Source organism: Dermacentor silvarum, chromosome 8 (assembly GCF_013339745.2).
Source record: "Dermacentor silvarum isolate Dsil-2018 chromosome 8, BIME_Dsil_1.4, whole genome shotgun sequence".
Lineage (NCBI taxonomy): Eukaryota > Metazoa > Arthropoda > Arachnida > Ixodida > Ixodidae > Dermacentor > Dermacentor silvarum.
The window spans coordinates 38,843,680-38,863,001 of NC_051161.1; the positions used below are offsets into that span (position 1 = coordinate 38,843,680).

General features: G+C 47.8%; 1 protein-coding gene across 2 annotated transcripts in view; it reads left to right on the forward strand.

The window, feature by feature from the left end:
- LOC119461041 (plexin-B) overlaps window positions 1-19,322 on the forward strand; it is a 135,866-nt gene that overhangs the window by 107,944 nt on the left and 8,600 nt on the right. For both annotated transcript variants that reach the window (XM_037722220.2, XM_049672527.1), the window contains exons 8-24: window positions 2,058-2,202; window positions 2,970-3,129; window positions 3,931-4,027; window positions 4,667-4,775; window positions 5,538-5,666; window positions 5,823-5,915; window positions 6,225-6,309; window positions 6,755-6,927; window positions 11,802-11,947; window positions 12,524-12,763; window positions 12,879-13,055; window positions 13,826-13,922; window positions 14,958-15,317; window positions 16,021-16,197; window positions 16,713-16,956; window positions 18,269-18,411; window positions 19,011-19,204. In XM_037722220.2, the coding sequence (XP_037578148.1) occupies window positions 2,058-2,202; window positions 2,970-3,129; window positions 3,931-4,027; window positions 4,667-4,775; window positions 5,538-5,666; window positions 5,823-5,915; window positions 6,225-6,309; window positions 6,755-6,927; window positions 11,802-11,947; window positions 12,524-12,763; window positions 12,879-13,055; window positions 13,826-13,922; window positions 14,958-15,317; window positions 16,021-16,197; window positions 16,713-16,956; window positions 18,269-18,411; window positions 19,011-19,204 (2,769 nt within the window). The remainder of the gene's footprint in view (window positions 1-2,057; window positions 2,203-2,969; window positions 3,130-3,930; window positions 4,028-4,666; window positions 4,776-5,537; window positions 5,667-5,822; window positions 5,916-6,224; window positions 6,310-6,754; window positions 6,928-11,801; window positions 11,948-12,523; window positions 12,764-12,878; window positions 13,056-13,825; window positions 13,923-14,957; window positions 15,318-16,020; window positions 16,198-16,712; window positions 16,957-18,268; window positions 18,412-19,010; window positions 19,205-19,322) is intronic.

Here is a 19,322-nt window from a genome sequence, read left to right on the forward strand (position 1 = left end):
AGTGCCCGAAGCTTCCCTTGTAGCTGCGTCGTGGCACTTCGGCTTTAGTGCTAGGCGGCAGAACACTGCCACTGACTTTTGTTTCTGGTGTCATAAAATCATATTTTGCAAGTAGTATTAATAGCCCCAACGGTCACGCGACGCTTTCCGCATTCACGCGCACAAAGTGGCGGCGCTTGAGAACGACTTTGAGAACGTTTACGTCGGCTTTGTTCGGACCGATTCTGACTACGAGCGATCCGAGAGTTTTTCAATTCAGTATTGATAGATAAATAATGTGAAGGAGTGGTTCGTACAGACGGCAAAGTGGGTGTCGACGCTACACAGTTTCTTCCTTTACTTGATTTATTGATTTATTTTACGGCATCGGAAACGTCGCTAACGTTTGTCACCGGCTTCTGCCGCTCGGATTGTCACACGAGCATATATAGAAATGACGCTGAAGTACAGAGAATTGCAAAAGAAAAATGAAAGAAAAAAGGTGCAGTAGAGTGATGAGCATTTCCAACAGCAGTTCTTTCCCTTCGGTGCAACTCACGCTCAGACACAGCAACAGACGGACAAACCTCTCATAGGCTTCTGGCGGCCATAGCGCTCTTTGCCGAGCCAAGTGCCATCGGGAGACATTACTCGGTCGCGGCTCGCCGCCGTGGATGCGAGATCGCTCGCGCGCCCCGTCCATCCGTGGGAACGGAACGTGGGACGGGCTTTTAGCAGTTGCGGGGCCCGCGCGGTGCTGAACGCGCTCGGCGCTGACCAGCTTAATGTGCCATCTCTCTGTACCCTCCTCCTCCTCCTCCTCAATCTTCCCTGGCACCCATCTTCTTCCCGGCTCTATATTGCCCAACCGCATCAACTTTTTTTCTCTTTCTTTCTTTCCATCTCCCATTCTATCGCGCACTGTAAATCTCCTGTTGCTTTAACGGGTCGGCAAGCACGAAGACTCGTGCGTCTGTTTGTCTGGACGCAGACGGTATAAAGCCCCTCCCTCCCTTCCCGCAGTGCTCGGTGTAAAAGCGCACACCGCCGGCTGCGTCACGTCTATCGGTGCCCGCATCGGCCGCTACATAATGGACGAAGATGGGCGTCGGGACAGTACGCGGGAAGTGAGCCAGTGGTGGTGGTGTGTCTCTGCAACGGCGACGAACCGCGCTTAGCAGCGTGGTACACAGCCGTATAGGTATATACGCGCTCGAGGGAGCTCGGGTCTGCGGTCAGGGCCACGTGCTGCTTTGGTGGCGCGCCGGTCCCATCAATTATGCACGCGCCGAGGGCGGCAGCTGGGGTGTGGGGTATAGAAGGCAAGTCCACCACTGTGTGCAGGTTTCCGCCGTTTTGCGCCGACAGGGGACGAGACTTCTGGGCGAGGGCTGTGTGTGTGCGCGGGGGCTCTTCCTTTGTTGCCCGCCTGTTGTCTCTCGGAGAGCTCGGTGACCGAGGTTTCAAATGGGCAGTCGGCGGTGAATCACTCTATAGGCTTCCCTGCCAAGAGTATATACTTTGAATGACAAGGGGGGGGCTAAGTGCTATAGACATTGAGCGACCCGTTCCAGGTCAATTTTGCCTCCGTTTGTTTGCTATATGAGAGCTAGAAAATGAGGTTTTTGAGAAAGCGGACCACAAGCCGCTTCTGCATGTTGGAGACCTTGGCCGTAACGAGAAACATTTCGCATAAACTAAACTAGCACCCAGTGCCAATAGCGCGTCCGCTATTTCTGCTTCCTCGTGTCTATATGCGCGTGGGGAAGCTCAGTGGTTATACGGCGTTTATGATCCGACCACGACGTCGCGGGTTCGAGTCCCGACCCACGGCGACCGATTTCAAGTGGAGCTTGGAATGCGGAAAACGCTCGTGTCCGGCCGATACCTCGGAGGCAGAATAATTCAGTTCCGCTAAGAATGTGCCAAACGACGACCGCCGGATACGACGTGAGCGAATCGCGAGTCACTTTGGCACACCACAGTGTACTTATGAGGGGTAAACAAACTCCTTTATGTATAGCTGCGCGTGTTTCAACAACTTTCTTTCAAAACGTGCACTGTTCTCTCTCTCTCAGGTGCACGGTGCAGTCGGAGTGTCTGAACGCGTCCGCTGGCGCCGACCAGCGGAGCTCGTCGCGGTGGCTGTCGCTGGACACGCAGCAGTGCATCGACTTCCAGTCCATCGCGCCTGAGAAGCTGCCCCGCTCGGCCACGACCACCGTGAGTCTTGTGCTCGCGCTGTCTTCTTCGTGTGGCCATGAAAATTGTGCATCAAACACGCAGGAGTGGCCAAACGTTCCGCGACCTGCGGTGTAGCCTGGGAAGGTGTTTCGGTGTCTTAGCACCCCGTAAAAGTCGATTAATCCCTATGATAGCACCTTCTTATAAGAAAGAAACAAACGCTTATGGGGAAAGCGAGAGAAACCAGCTTTCACAGTGAGAATGTGTTGGGCGTTTCTTTATTCCTTAATTTTCAAGCAAGTCGTCCTGACATGACGGCAAGCTGCGCGAGTGACTTCTTAAAGATAAGCACGATTACGCTAACGTGCTAAATCGGGTACACCATGCATGAAAGTTTACCTTAAAGGAAACGGACTACGATATTTAGCAGTGATAAAATTCGTGCCTTGTTTACAGTAACGCTGGCTTATGTACGGTACAATAGGCAATCCACGCTTTAGCACGGTATTACATACCCCATAAGAATGGATAGTTGGGCGAGTTGGTACGGTAACATGTTCTTGATATAAGCGCGACGTCCGTGTCTTCTTCGCGCTTATATCAAGAATATATTACATACCCCCCCCCCCCCCCCCCATCATTACGGTTCAGAATGAGTGCCCTATGATTTTATATAGCAGACGCGAGATTTTTGGCGGCAAGATTGTGCATATGTTGCTTAATATCAGTGTCAAATCTTCGCCAATCCGCGCGATCTGCTACCCGTGTACACTACTCACATCACTGTGGCACGTTCCTTCACCCAGGTGGAGATCGCCATCAACCAGTTGCCCCAGCTGCCCCGCGGCGCCCACTACGAGTGCGTGTTCGGACACAGCGCCCCGATCCAGGCGAAGGCCACGCAGCACGGGCTGGCCTGCTCCACGCCCGCCGTGCCCGACAGACCGCCCATACCCGTCGGATCGGGTGCGTGTGTGTTACTGCATGCGAGCTCCGTGGCAGAGCACGGCGGCGAGCCTCGACTCGTTGCTAGATTCGTAGAGATAGGCGAACCTCGGATCCGTATCTTCTTGTGTAATAGATTGACGCACGGTTCGATTCCGTGCAACTGAGAAGGCTTACGTTCTGACATTAATAGCGAAAAGTTTTTGGGGAGCTAGCTCGAGGGATCCGCGAAAGGGAAGATTTCGTCGCAACCAACGTGCGTCTGCCGCAGAATTTCTGAAAGCAGCAACGCGCACATACAGCGCCGCACGTCGTCCTTCAATTGCAGGCCGAGCGGCGAAGCCGCAGAGAACTTCTTGCGTGACTGACACCCGTACTCTGAAGACTTTTGCAGTCCGGTGTGCAGTACAAAAAAAAAAAAAAAGAAGAAAGAAAGAAAGAAAGAAAGAAAGAAAAATGGGCGTAATAGGACAAGAAAAACGACACGTCACGAATGCCAACAACACCCCAGCACGGCAGAGGTTTCTCAATCGCTTATCTCCAGACCCGGGCTATCGTGTAGCCTGCCTTCTGCCTGTCGCGTGCCGATTACTACACTCTGCGAAAGAACTTAAAGGGCCTATTGTAGTTGGTGTCATACACAGGCTATGCATAGGTTCGCAAAGTTGGCGCTCCTGACTCCCGGCTCTGGAATAACATTCGTGCTAAGTATACAACACGCATGTTTAGTGCCCAAGATGATCTGATCTCTTTTTTGTGACTCTCGTACTAATTATGTGCTTGTGTGTAATGACCGCCGTCGGCACTGTTCTGCGTGCGCAGATCACGTGGACGTGACGCTGTACATCCGATCCAGCGAAACCAACACCGACTTCCTGCACAGACCGTTCACCTTCTACGACTGTTCCGTCCACAAAACGTGAGTCCTGAATTCACGATGCGTCTTCAGTCTCAATACAAGGTACACGGAATGCGGCATACAACGCTGCAGGAAAAAAAAAAAAGATAAAGATAAATAAATAGTGCACTATGTGTGGTACAAGCTTAAGATTACAGCGACTGCTATGCGTATAGTAGTGCTATTTTCACATATTCTTCCCAGACATTGACTTTACGACTGTAACCACAGTGGTATAGACGCCGGAACCAATTACTTTTATGGCCGAGCCGCCATTACGTTCAGCGAAATTCCTTTCTCAAGTTGATAGGAATCAGCGCACAGCAGACGTCGTTGGGAGCAGATGCCGCATGAAAGAAAGTCTTCGTGCTAAGAGAGCGCCGCGCAAGGGCAGTAGGCAGGCATTGTTGTCGTGCCGTTGAGTGTTTCATAAGCCACACACACCGTCCGCGGCTATTCGCTCGTCCTGAAACGCAGAGAACGTGAGTCCTAATCCCGCTCTCGGCCGCAGTGCACGACTCGCAGTAATCGCTCGCTCGTTAAGGGGAGGCTAATCGCGCGCTCGTTATAAACGCTGATGGATCGCCTCGGCGCGCAATCCACATCGTCCCCGCCTTCTCAATCTGACTGCTGCGTGCGTGTGCATGCCTCTGTCTCCAGATGCTCAGCGTGCGTGACGAGCGCCTTCGCCTGCAACTGGTGCTTCAGCGAGAACACCTGCACGCACAACGCCACCTCGTGCTCCAGGAACGTCATCAGCGGAGAGAACGTGAGTGCGCGCACACTACTACTCTTCGTCAACGCTGTCGCCGTCATCATATATACTCGCTCCGAGCGCGGTCTCTCTTGCGTGACAGCGCCGTGCCGTGCTCGTTCCAAGGAGATCGCGCGGCTCCGCTCCGCCGCCACAGAGGTGGTCGCTTGGCTGCTCTGGGCGGTGGATGCAGTTGTGGATTGATTGCGGGCGGTTAGCGAAGCCCGCAGCTACCGCAGCTGCGTAGTCTTTATTTAACCATCGCGAACCAGGCACGCACGAGTCGGAGCTGCCGTGCATACTGACGGACTGATGCGCAGGCTTTATGGCGCGCCGCTATATGAAAGCAGCGGTGCCGCCGAATAGATGTTGTTCCGGAGTGTATGCGGTACGTTCTTGTCGTAACTGCCGCATGCAACATGTACTAGCTGTCGCTGCGTCCACGGCCAGTTACATCAATAGCCATATCGACCAACTGACAAAAGCAGACGACCAGCTTCCTTCTTTTTGTTATTGCTCGTCAAATCTTTCTATAAAGAAAAAAAGTGAGAATACGATTCTTGTCGCAGCAGAACGTCAAGGTCTTTGATTTTATGAAGAGGGCGCACTGTACAGTGTTCGAGGCGCAGGCGACGTATGTTCAAGAACCGAGTGTCGTGTAATAAATAACGAAAGCCTCTGCCTGCATGAATGACCTGCGCTGTCCGGTTATGCATGGTTGCTTTTACGTGATCTCTTCCCGGGATGAACTAACTCTCAACCGCCTGCCCCCGACAGAGCCCACAGAACTCGCTGGTGAAAGGCCGACAGCACTGCCCGAGCTTCGGCGCCGACTCGTCCCTGCTGCTGGCCAACGGGGTTCGCACCGAGGTGGCTGTCGAAGCACGCAACCTGCCCAGCCCAGCGGTGAGCACGCTTTTGCTAGATCCCAGTTTAGCGGCTCTGTTCGTATACTGGTGTGAATGGTCTGCACCAAAATTAATGTGGTGCCGGTCGGAATGTTCTGACGTATGCCTCTTCTTTTCTGGTCACCCTCTTCGGTCGTGCTACCGGCGCCTGCAGGACAACTTCCACTGTGTGCTAGACATCGAAGGCAGGCGTGAACGGGTGCAAGCCAGAGTCGTCAACAACAAGATCATCTGCTCCCAGGCCGTGGTAAGTATACCAGAGACCTGCCTCGCTATACTTCAACCCGCGACAAGTCTTTCTAAAGCCCGTCAGCATAACAATCATATCCGTTAAATGAGTGAATCGCAATGGATCTCTCTTTAAGTGCATGCCCCTAAAGCATTTACCTGTTCACCAGAAAAGCGATGTCGCGTCCATAGATTCACTTGAGAGAGCGTTCACTCACAAAGGCGGCATTCGAACAGCAGCAGCTTATACAGCGGACACTAAGTCGTTGCACGATTCGGAAGCCTGCACGCAAGTATAAAATGCTTCTTGTTCTGTCCCTGTGCGCAGTACTCGTACCAGAGTGAGATTCCCGAGCAGCAAGGAACGCTGACAGTCCTCTGGAACGGAAACACATTCATCGGCAAGGCGAACGGTGAGTGTGAATGATGCTGATGCATGTATATCTGACGTGTATATTCGCTCTGCTGACGAATGCGGCATTGATGTGCATCACTCCCTTTCTCACCCTCTAGAGAAAATACCGTTAGTCGAAAGAACTAAGCCAGACTTCTTTGAAGTCGCTATAAGATTTCAAAGAGAACACCGACAAAAGGAACTTGCATGGCATCGTTAGATGGTTCTACCTATGCTATAGTTGTGCGGTCTTGAATTCTCTGTAGCCGCCATCTTTCTTGCTACGGAGCGATGAATTAGCCAGACGTGTCATGTGCCTTTATCGTTACTCACTTCGCCGATATATCGTCTGGACTCGCCATTCCTTGATAAACTATGTGATATAGAGTTACCCTTGCTATACCACTCCCCGATGCCGAGTCTGAGCCTTTCTTTCTCCTCCTGGTCGTGTCGTGTCCGAGCAGTGACGCTGTACAAGTGCCAGCTCCTGGGCAGCCACGGAGGCCGCGCCGACTGCTCGCTGTGCCTGACCCGCGACCCCAAGTACCGGTGCTCGTGGTGCGGAGGCGTCTGCGCCACGGCCGACTCGTGCGACCAGCCCGTCTCCACCACCTGTCCACCGCCGCGCATCGACTGGGTGAGTTGTCGCGACAAGCGGGGCAGACCGCGCAAGCTTTCTCCGTTTGCTATATATACATGAGCCTGAGTATAGGGGATAGAATCACTCCCGCGGTGCTCCAATGAGACTTGCGCAGTGGCGTGGAAGTAGCCATACTCCGCTTAAACGTGAATGCGAATGCACGTAAACCTCCGCATCAGGAATTCACGTTCTAAGCCTCGAGCGCCAGAGCGCGCCCCAACTTTCGTGCCAGTGCCGCATATACATATACCTCGAAACGGAGTATAGCTGTGCCATTGTGCGAGTTTCTGATGTTGGTAACATTCTTGCTTCAGTTTGTGTCTTATTAGCGCAGTGAGATCACTGTCGTATACCCTGTGATCACATAGAGCATGTGGGTACTCAACGTATGCGCTTCGCCGTTGTTGCACAAAGAGAAGCAAACGCGCAACAGGTCTTGCGCTATACGATGGATATAGCGTCAACCTAATGGAATTCGCTGGTGCGAGAGAGGCCGCCAGGTCTCCGAAGGAACTAGGGGAAAAAAAAGCAAGATTCGCGTGTTCTGTCAGGAATCGAACCCTTCACGTACGCATTTGCGCTGCCATATGCCATGTCCGCTCGCTGCCCGGCTCTTTTTCGCTGCTCAACCGCGGCTACACAACGCAGCTTCCGCGATTACGGCCCCCTGAGCCCCATTCCCCGTTGTTCCGGGATTAACAGTGATGGAACAGTGTGTGCCCGGCGGAAAGGAGGTGCCGGCCATGGGGGAGGGAGAAAGATGAACTAAAATTAACCGCCGCCCGCAGAAAAGGTGAGAGTGACAGAGGAGGAAGAAGAGCGCGGCCTAGAGTGAAAACGGCCGCCGCGCGCAAGCCATAAAATCAATGAGAGAGATAGAAATAAAAAAAGAAAGGAGGGAGGGAGGCCGCGGTGCTCGTCACTCGAGTGCCGAGCCTCCTCGGCAGAGCGGGCGTTTGTTTAACGCAGTTTCCCGTCGGCCCTAATGTTCTTTTCCCTAATTTCATAGGGCGCCAGATTAGGCGCCCTTTATTCTGCTTCATCTTCACTTTCTGTCGTTATCGTGGCTTTCCTTCTCCGCTCAACGACCGGCCTCGCTTTCCCGTTCCGTGAATTTTTTCTGTTGCTCTATCTCTCTCTCTCTGGCCATCTGCTCGTCTTCCGCGACATCAGTCTAACGTTTGTGGCTTGTTTGTGTTTTTCCTTCTTCCTTCCTTCATTTCTTCCCGTGGTGCCTTTCACTGAGAGCACTTGCGCGCCACGTTCGTTCTTTTCGTTTCTGCCCCACACGTTACACACTTACTTGTCGTTCTCTCTTTCTCTCTTTTTCTCGCTTGCTTTCTTCTCCTCACTTTCTTTTTGTCTCGCTGGTCTAACTTCGCCTCTTTTCTGTCTCGTTTCGTGGCCTAACCTCATTGCGAAGCGTTCTGTCGTTTCGTCGCTCCTTTTCTGTTTGGACGCTTGGAGCCTTAATTTCTAGTCCCTCTCTCCCTTTCCACCTCAGCTCCTGTCGGATCCTTGCTGTGCCGTCGGTTTTCCAGCCTCGTTCGTGTTTCCTTTCCGCGCCCCCGTATTAGTACCGGAAGACGAGAACAAGGGTACTTTATCGACGTCTTACGTCTCGTCTCGTTCGTCACCGTTTCCTCGTCCCTCGTAGCCTTTTTTCCGGATCCGTCGATTCGTCGTGTCCTCTTGGCGCGTCTGGCAGTGCTACTACGGCTGTCGTCGTTTCAACTAACGATCTCTCCAGGGGAAGGAGGACTTGCTAATGTGCTTCAGCGGTTGTGGGCTCGCTAAACAAGGCGGGGCCTTTTAGCGTGTGACAGTTCGATGACTTGCCCGTTATAGCAGCGGCTAAGAAACAAACTTCTGCGTGCTGACGCTGTAAGCACAAAGTCAGGAAGAAAGAGGGCGAGGGAAAGATTGTTGACGACAAAAAAGAAATAGACGCAAGTGGCCAATCTGTACACGATCATATGAGATGCGAGTTGAACACACAGATGGGCAGCGGTGACACAAAAGATTCTGAACTTGCGCGTTTTCCCTCGTGCGTTTATGGCTTTTCTTAGAGGGTCGGCGGTAGACGCAGTATTTGACAAGCTATATCATCGGATTGTATTGCCAACGTTAAAAAAGCGTACTTAGCTACGCTATGAATCCACAATTGCACGTGCGAATTGTCTCAAAATAAGCCGACTGCTCAGCAACGAGGCAAATTAACTATTTGTGCTGCTCGCTTTGCGACTTGCTCATCCTTGCGCACGTAAAACTTTTTTTTTTTTTCTGATCCATTCCCGTGACGTTTTCTATGAAATACTTTTTTTTTTTCTCTCTTTAATCTTGCACCGATGTAGCAGCGCAATATTCTACCGTAAAATACAGTACGTCGACAACAGAAATGGCGGTTTCAGTGCGCGCGGCGCTTTTGACCTTTTGGCGACTAGACGACGGTCAAATTCAGTTACGCCGCCACTTTCACAGACACCATCATCACTGCTACCAAGCAGCGTCACTCTGTGTATATATATTCTACAAAGACCTTCCCGCTCAATCCCGCCAGTCGTCTCACCTCAACCGTTATTCCACCGCGCTTCGAACTGAGATATTTTCGCGCCATTTCTGGCGTTTTGTACTACTTACCTTGTTGGCGGAAGCGTCGCGCATTCCATTTCCGACGACAGCAGAGGCTCGGTGCTTGCGCGCTGTGCACACAGCTTACGCGAAACGTCGCCGGCGGGGAGTGCGAATTATGATGGTAATGGCTTCTAATTGAAATAACAAACACGCCGAGCCGAGCGGGTGGCGGCCGTTTACGTTGTCCAGCTCGCCACCGGTGCTGCCATCTCTCGACGGCCTCGCAGAGCTCTCTCTCGTTGTGTCGACGACCGCAAGTGGTTTCGTATGTTATCCTTTTTTTTTTTTTTTTTTAATCTTTATATACTTCATTTTATCCTACGACCCCAATTTTGCTCAATGCATCATAGTGGTAATGTCATTACCGGTCATTGCTACAAGTAGATTACTACTATTTATCACTTGCGTTGCGCCTGTTCATTGACCGCGCCATATGGCGGGAGATTTGAATGCGCGCCTCCGGGTTTCAGTTCAATGCAGCTGGAAGTGTTCAACTGTCTGGGCTTGTAACTGCTACTTGTCTTAATCGCACCTCCATAGCCATTTTAGTTTGCCGCTATCACCGGGTTTAATTGCGAACTCTTTGCTGGCTTTGATCGCACAAACGGATGTGCAACGCGACCATTCAACCGATCTCTCAGGAGGCTCCACGGCCAGCCAGCGTGAAGGCGTGAATTATTTGCAAAACTGAAAAAGAGAAGCCGAGTTCCCTCGAGCGCAATCTTTCCAAAGAAGAAAATTCACGAGCAATTTGCTGCTACCTAACGCTGTCATCCAACTAAGCTAAACCGATGACGCGGAAACATCACTACTGCGAGGCAAATTCGAGCGCGATAGCTCTTGAAATTGTTTAATGCTTTTGTAAACTCGAGTTTATATATTAAAGACCGCCAGTGCGATATAGTATATGCATGCTACGACAGCGGCGCGAGTCAATAAACATGCGCGGCGGAGCCACTACCGAGAGCCGGCCCTGCAACGGGAATGGAGATGGGGTAAAGAAGAGAGCGAGAGATGCGCGTCTAATTGAGTCATACGTAGTATAAGCGCCGTTGCAGCGCGGCGCCCAATCAACCGCGACGCCGCAAATCTAATCACGCCCAGGAGCGAGCGCCGCCGAAAGTTTTACCGTTGTCGCCGGCGCCGTCGGGATGCGGTGTCGTTCCCCCGTCTTTCGCGTGCTCCTTCGCTTGTTCCTTATGAAGTGCGTGCGTAATCAAATTGCGGGCGTGCGCGGCGTTAATTCTCTTTACTTGTTTGTTTATTTATAGCTTTCGTGCGGCGCGGGTTTCTTAATTACCGGTTCTCGACGTGACGCGCGCGACGTGTCAGCGTTAAAAGCTGTTCGAGCGAGGCGTACGTTTTCTTACAGGCACGCGGGGCGCGCGCGCGTCTCTGCGGCTGACAGCGAGTTCTCACCGCGCTGACGCTGTTTTGCATTCTTCGGGCTTATCGAGCCGAGCTCGCCAAGCTTCTTGCACGCTTACATTTGCTTATCCGTGATTAGTTCAAGCAGCCGTCTCATTCTGCTGCTCACTTTGTGCGTAATTGCGCACACACACACGTTTTTCAGGCTATATGTTTACTTGTTCACAAAGCTCGGGCTATGTTCTTGTGTAACTTTTTTCTCCATAGACCTTCTAGCCTGTTATCTACATTATATCTTGCTTTTCCAGTGAACACCTCCAGCTTCATCGACGCAAATATATTTTTTCGTGAAGCATACACTTGGTTATTGCTACACACGTTCATTAACAAAGAGACCACAGAGTGGAACGAAGATGACGCATGAATGTAGTCTTATTTCTTATATGTCACAAGTTTTGTTCTAGGCGTTTGTGCTCATGATGACATCCGATGTCTCTGAGTGATTGACGAGGATATCTTTTTTTTTTCTTTCTTTCTTTTTTGTTTTAGTTTTGTGGTAGTCACTGGAGTGAAAGAAGAAGCCATTTTTAAGATTTTACACAGCAAAGGCTGTTGTGCTGTTGCTTTGAGGGGATCGAAACTAATGATGCATATCCTCTCTTTACCTGGACAAGCGTAGGCTGACAAAGAGGTAGAACTGCTGTCGCAGCAGTGTCTGATATGTGGCAAACTATTTACATTCTTGTGCTCAGTGTACATTTATTACTGCTTTATCATTCGAATATTGAAGTCAAAGGGATGATTTTATGCATTTAGTTGAATTTGGAAAAGAAGGCTGACTGGATTTGTCTGTTTTGTGTCCATTGCAGATTCATCCCTTGAGTGGACCCATCGAAGGTGGAACACAGGTTACAATTGAAGGGAGCAACCTGGGAACAAGCCAGGAAGAGATCTATGATAAGATCAAAATTGGTGGAATCCCCTGCATCCCTACTGAATACAATGTGTCAGTCAGGTAAGCGTGTCATTTCTTTTATTTCATTGCCACGCAAGAAACAACTGTTCAACTTTTTGCACTTTTGTGGTATATCAGTACTTTGCCCTCTTCATTGACATAGATGCTGTATGTGCTGCAATGTAAGCTCGTTCTTTAGGCTGTAACTTCACTGGCTTCCTGTTATCACCCTTGATGGCCTCCAGCGCTATGTCTCTTATGCTTATGTGTCATGTCTTCATTTTGTATATACACGTTGTTGCAATACAATGCAAGTTGTCTGTGAACCTGTATTCCTTCTGAATGTATTATATTCCCCACTCCTTTTAAGGTCTCTGTTGTGACTGGCAATAACGTGAAATTAAATAAAGCAGCAGCAGATTTCAGCAAATTTTTTTTTTTTTTTTTTTTTACTGTTTCCTATCATTTTCTAAATTATTTCATGAATTCACTTATGAAGTGGCAGAAAAAGGAATAGAAAAATGGTAGGAAAGGTTGCAGGTACGAGTCATGCCATTGTGGCTGTATTGAGGGGCTCGGCATCTTTATTAGTCTTTTGTACCTGCCTCTGAGTGCTCTTTGCTTTTGCCTCTGCAGGGTTGTCTGTAGGACAGGAGCAAGTGGGTCGCCACTCACGGCAGACGTGGTCGTTGGGAATCGTGCTGGCATCACACAGGCAAAGGAGAAGTTCCAGTATCGACAGGTCACGGTGCGCGACCTTCAACCCCGCACGGGACCCCAGTCAGGAGGCACTCGACTCTACATCAGTGGATCGAATCTCAATGTCGGCAGCAACCTCACTGTGTTCCTTGACAACCTCCCCTGCACTGTTGACAAGTACGTTGCTTATTATGCATCTTAACTCCGCTTCGGTTGCAGCATTCTCTGTGAAATTAAAAAAAAAAAGAGGCATTGCTCTAAAAGTCTTTCCGTGCTTTGATTTTCGTTACAGAACTTTGGCCAGCAACAGCCAGATCTCATGCAAAACTAGCAAGGCCGCTATACCAAAGTACAATGTTTCCTACCTGATCCTCAAGATCGACAATGCCACCCTAAGTATACCAAGCCCTTTCAACTACTCAGAAGATCCAACCATACTCAAGATATCACCACTCAAAAGCTTTGTCGGGTTAGTGCATTCTTTTTCTACTTCCTCACTCACTACTATAAAGCAGTCTTCTGTATGGCTGGTGTCACATTTGCAAACATTACTTTCACTCTCATTGCACTGAATGCATAAGCATGCTGGTGGCAAATGCAACAAAAGTGCTTTTGACATCAAGGGAAGCCCTTGGATACAGTGCAAATTACACCTTGTATGACGACTCAAAAGCCATGAAAGAAAAACGTGTTGTGAAAATCATCTGCACGTGTTGTGGACATTCAATGCAAAGAATTATAAGCATATTGGATTTTGGTATGGCAGGTAAGGTTCACCAGTGTTCTTCAGCAAAATAAAATGTTTAGCAGTAATAGTACGTAGGCGTTGCACTTCTGCCCTGCCCACATTTATACATTTTATCATTTCAGAAGAAATCACAGCCTTGGCAATGCGATGCGTCACGTGCCTTGCATGCCTTGACCTGTGCGTTAGTCGTTTGCTAAATTCAACAAATTGCACATCTTCATTCATAATTATAGTATACTTGAAGTTCACTATAATAGAATTAAAAGGTGTGTGAAACAATGGGCTTCAGAGCTTTGCATTGTAATGTCTAGGGTGATATTTGTAGAAATGAAAAGATTCTTCAATGTAGTTTGATCATGTTAATATTGCAAATGTCAGCTGCTACCTGTGTATTCAACTGTCTTCTTTCTTGATTTTCGTCTGTTCTGGTACAGTTCCTTTTGTTTCATTTGTATTTATGTACTAAAAGTAATGCTTTTGTTTGATTTCAGTGGTGGTCGGAATGTGATGGTCACAGGTAGCAATCTCAATGCTGTTCAGCAACCACGAATGGCAGTCTTTTACGAGAACCAAATACTGAATGAAACGGTAAGCATCTTTCTTTCTGTTTTTTATTAGTTTAAGCATATTATGAGCAGCCATGCAAACACTTGTTTCACCACCATGTGCATGCCGCTAATTCAAATGCTCATACGGTGTTTTGTTGAGATTTGCTGTTCCATACCATTTGTTGCATGCATGTGTGTGTGTGTTTGTGTGCGTGCATGCATGCATTATGTGCAGGCACATGCGATAACTGTAGGCAAATGCAGTATGCTTACCTGAAGCATACCACTGACATTCATAAGCTATACTGCCTTTAAGGCAGTATAGCATGGCGCAGTATGGGGCCCCATCAGTGACCCCATACTAACTGCAAATTGCATCACACACAGACCAGCTTGAATTGCAGCTTCATTCACTCCCTTAACATGCTCCTTTCTTATACAAAGCTACATCACAACAGGATTCAGCGTTTAGGGCACATATATTTTGTATTCTGTATCTTTCTGAGCACTGCACTGCAGGCGAGCAGCTTAGCTCAATGATGCAGACAACGTTAGTGTTGATGCAACCATGGTCTGATTTTCATAGTGATGGCATTTGAGAATTGTATTAGTTTCCACATACAACTGAACCTTGACATACTGAACACGGATATAACGAATTATTGGATATAATGAAGTAAATCTAAAATATGTCTCTTAGGCATCGGCGTGTAATGATGTATGCTTATAACAATATTGGATGTAACGAAAATATTTTGGTGTCATATACAACTTTGTTATAACAGTAACTTTGACTGTTGTATGCTGAGAAACTAAACTAAGTGAGGTGAATGTGACAAAAGAAGTTATGGACACACACACACGTCCAGTCAGCACTGTTTCCATATTATAGAGTCGTTGCTATGTGCATTGACATAGCAGAAATACCTCAATGTTGATGGACATTGTTCACAAGAGTGACTGCTTGGAGAACAGTGCACTGAGTGATGAAAGAGTTTTATAGAAACTGATTGTTTCACGTTACAACCCCTGGTCAACATGTAATCTTGAATTTAGATCATTTTTATCTCTCCAGGTGTGTGAAGTCCTGTCACCTTCCTTGATGTCCTGTCCCTCACCACCCATCAATGCTGAAGCCTACCGACAGCTTCCTAGCAGCGACAGGCAGAAGAGCCTGGGCAAGGACAATCGCATCAGCGGTGGCAGCCACACAGGTCTCAGCACCAGCTACAACAATGACCAAGACGCTGGCGGCCACCGGGATGAGTGGCGGTTTCGCATTGGCTTCACCATGGATGATGTCAGCAGTGTCCTTGAGCTGCCCCGAACTTTCCCATTGCTTCACTCTGACCTGGTCTATGTGCCGAATCCACAGCTGCACCGAGTTGAGGGTGACGGCGTAAAGCTCTACAAAGGCGAATTGCTCGTCATTGAGGTAAGGAGGCAGGGTTACTTTCCACATCAAAACAAAATGTTCACACCCTTAGGTCTAGGAAGCTCGACATGCAAAAATCGGTCGTGCAACCTATCCAAGGCATTCATTGCTATTTAACTCGGTCTGACTCGGTGGTCACAGCCACGTTTTCTTTCAGCATAAAGTGGGCTGGTCGAGAACATAAGCTGTCATAACATGTACTGTGTTTAACGCAGCAAATAGTTTTACTTAAGGCTTGTTCAAGCTGAGCTGCCAGAACTTTGTCAGTAAAGTTTTGTCTGCGGCATTTTTGTGCTAAGCATGACGTCATAGGTTCAATTCACTGCCACAGCAGCTGCATTCTGATGGCGGTGGAATTCAAAAAAGCTTGTGTATTCTGCTTTGACTGCATGTTAAAGAATCACAGGACATCAGTATCAATCTGAAGCTTTTCAATATTGCATCACTCTTAGCCAACTTTCTTGCCATGGAATGTTAAAACCTGTCAATAAATGTGCCAAGTGCACATTACTAGGTGCTGAAACAAAGTGGTTTTATGGCATGTTCGGTTGTTGCTGCAATAAAGCTTTAAGCTTAGCAGTTATTTGCGTTTAAGAATTTCCCTCCTAGCTTCTTTCCAGCTGAGTGCTATTTTGCTATTTGTGAATTCAAAACAGAATTTTGCTGATATTGCGAGTCCTAAAATTTTTTTCTCGCCTTACAGGGTAGTAACCTTCGCCTGGCAAGTACCGAGTCAGAAGTAAATGTGACAATTGGAACACAGTCATGCAACATCACTTCTCTGACTATGAATCAACTTCTTTGCTGGCCACCTGAAGTTCAGCCTTCGGGCACAGATGAGTTGGGTCGTTGGACTGACAATGGACTTCCAATGGTTGTGGTAAGCATTTGTAGTTATTTCATTACTATCAGTATCAAGCTAACTAAGTATACTGCAAGAAAAAGGTTTTCGGAAACAATCTCTAAATGTTGCTGTCCTTTGTCAACCAAACCCACCGCATGCCTTCCATATTTGCTAGTTTAGACCGAAAAGAGTAAGCTTTATTATTTGGTCAGGTTAGCTATTAGGCTTTCATAAATTTAAACTGTCAGACATGCTTTTGCATTGTAATCACCTTTGTTGTGCTACCTGTTTGCTTTATCACGTCGACGTTGCTACGATTCCTTCCAACACAAGTGATACCAGACAGTACTGGTTGTTCTGTTTAATTAGTCCAAATGAACGTTTGCTTAGGTTTGGTTGGCTGTTTTATTGCCATTCCAAGTTGCTATCTGTGGACATTGTTACATATTGCTTGAGAAACTTCCTTGTTAAAACTAAGATGCAGAGAAGTTAAGAAACAATTTTATAATGGTTCCACAAGAAGACACCTGTAATTTTTCCGTTCACTGCAGGTTCGTATTGGCAGCAACCTTCGTTATGAGGTGGGCTTTATGCGCTACGAAGTGGCCAAGACATACAGCTTCCCACCAGAGGCTGTCGCCGGCCTTGCAGCAGGGGCATTGGCCGTGGTTCTTCTGAGTGCCGTGATCCTGCTCGTGCTGCGGCACAAGAGCTCCCAGGCCGAGCGGGAGTACAAGCGCATCCAACTCCAAATGGACGATCTCGAGAAGAGCGTTCGAATTGAGTGCAAGCAAGGTACTGACTGACAAATGCAATCTCCTGCTGCATGATGCAGAACTCTTGAGACAGTGTTGCCATGTTCAGAGCGATTGCTCTCTTAGGTTTTGGCATGGCACGTATCGCCCAAGTAGATGTTCAGGACAGGGTTACTATGGCAAATCAGCTCTGTGGAAATCTGTTTTACGAAAAGGAAAAAATGTTATCCACATGACAGTAACACAACACTACCAAAAAAATCTATACGGGTTTCCCGGAAAGAAAGTTTGGGTTCAACTTCTGGGCAAGGATGAATTATTCTTCAACTGTGAAGCTTCTCTCCAAGAAATTTGTATGGGTTTCCTTTGTAGCTTTTTGCTACTATAGGGTGGATGACACTTCTAAAATTAAATTATGGGGTTTTACGTGCCAAAACCACGATCTGATTATGAGGCACGCCGTAGTGGGGGACTCCGGAAATTTGGACCACCTGGGGTTCTTTAACGTGCACTTAAATCTAAGTACACCCGTGAGCAAAACTATGCGGACCACAGGGTCGCCGGAAAAACTAAATTTCTTTGTAATTAATAAGCATAAACTGGAATTGACAAGTACGTTGAAAAGGTCGCAATGCCAACTTTGAACTGCAGTCCTCAATTTCAAGTTGCGTTCGCAGTCGGAGGAAAAAATCGGCTTTATCGCGCGACCCCTGGTCCGTATACTTTTGCTTACGGGTGTACACGGGTGTTTTCGCATTTCGCCCCCATCGAAATGCGGCCGCTGTGGCCAAGATTCGATCCCGCGACCTCGTGCTCAGCAGCCCAACACCATAGCCACTGAGCAACCATGGCAGGTGACACTTCTTTTATGAACAGGATAAAGTGCAGAGCATGAAGCTTTTACTTGTGCGAGTGTGTGCAGTCTCAAGTAATGAAGTCTTTGCAACGCTGACGATTCTGTCGTTAGGTTTACATATTTTTCAGAGCAGGGACTTCGTATTAGAATCTCTTACTTGCAAAACCTTGATTATTGAATGGTGTAGTCTTTGCAATGCTGACATATTGTTCTGTCTTCTAGGTTTATGTATCTGTGAGAGCAGGGACTTAAGTTAGAATCTATCACATACAAAACCTAGATTATTGGATGGCCTTTCTGGCTTAGCTAAGAACCTTTCTCCCAGCAGATGGCTCCAAGTTGTGGGCTCTTCGGTAATCATGAAAATTTCGGACATTTGTCGCAGTCATCATACTAGGTGCATTTATCATGGCTTCTCATAAAGTGCTCGCACCAGCAAAATGCCAAGTGAAGAGCAGTGGAAGGTAATCACATAATTTCACCTTTCTACTTTCAGCCTTTGCAGAGCTGCAGACAGTTGTCACTGACCTAACCAATGATCTTCAGTCTGCTGGTATCCCAACGTTAGATCATCGGTCATACATCATGAAGGTGTTCTTCCCTGGTGTTTACGAACACCCTCTACTTCAAGACAACAAGGTTTGTGCTATATATCATGCTTGCAACATGTTCTGCATTCACCATAGAAACTGAATAAGTTATTCGTGAATGTTTCCCCAGTATGTAAATGACATTGTAGAAAATCTTCTTTATGTAGCACACATTACTTATAGTAGCATTTTAGGTTGTTTATCTACTTGATGCCTTTTTTTTTTTATTAAGTTTTCCCATTTTGGATCATTTTATGAAGACCTGAATCAACAGTGCAACGAATTTGACTGAAATCACTTCAGTAACACCATAGAGAGCATATAGAAAGCATATAAGCTTCCTCTTATTCCTTACTTCTTGTTATTAGCAATTCTAATATGTTTCATGCAATGTGGCATTGTAGGAAGCCACCTTAGTTTTCTTTTTTAGAGGGATAAGCAATAGGCGTAGGGAAGGTTGCCCGATTGTTTTTGCTTTAATAGGCTTCGTTAAACTTCTAGGATTTTGACTGTCCTTGCTGTTATACTCCTAAAGCTGTACTCATAATACACACTGCCTGCATGCACGCTTGTCCAGTCTGTCTCGCCTCACATTGTCCCGTCTTTCGCGCTTCACCGTACTCAAATATGCTTCTGTTCTTCTTTCAGGTCAAGAACAACGGCATCTACAGCAACTATGAAGTGGCAATGTCCCAGTTCGAGCAGTTGATTCTGAACAAGAGCTTCCTCGTGACTTTCATCAACACTTTGGAGAGCCAGAAGTCATTCACCATTCGTGACAGAGTGAATGTGGCCTCTCTGCTGATGATTGTCTTCATGGGGAGGCTGGAGTATGGAACTGAGTGAGTTGAAAGCTTTTATCATAAAGAGGTGCTGCATGCATGGAGCTAAGTGTTTAAATTTGAGGGATAAACGAACTTAGGCACAGTAAAAGACAACAGACAAGAAGAAATACACAGG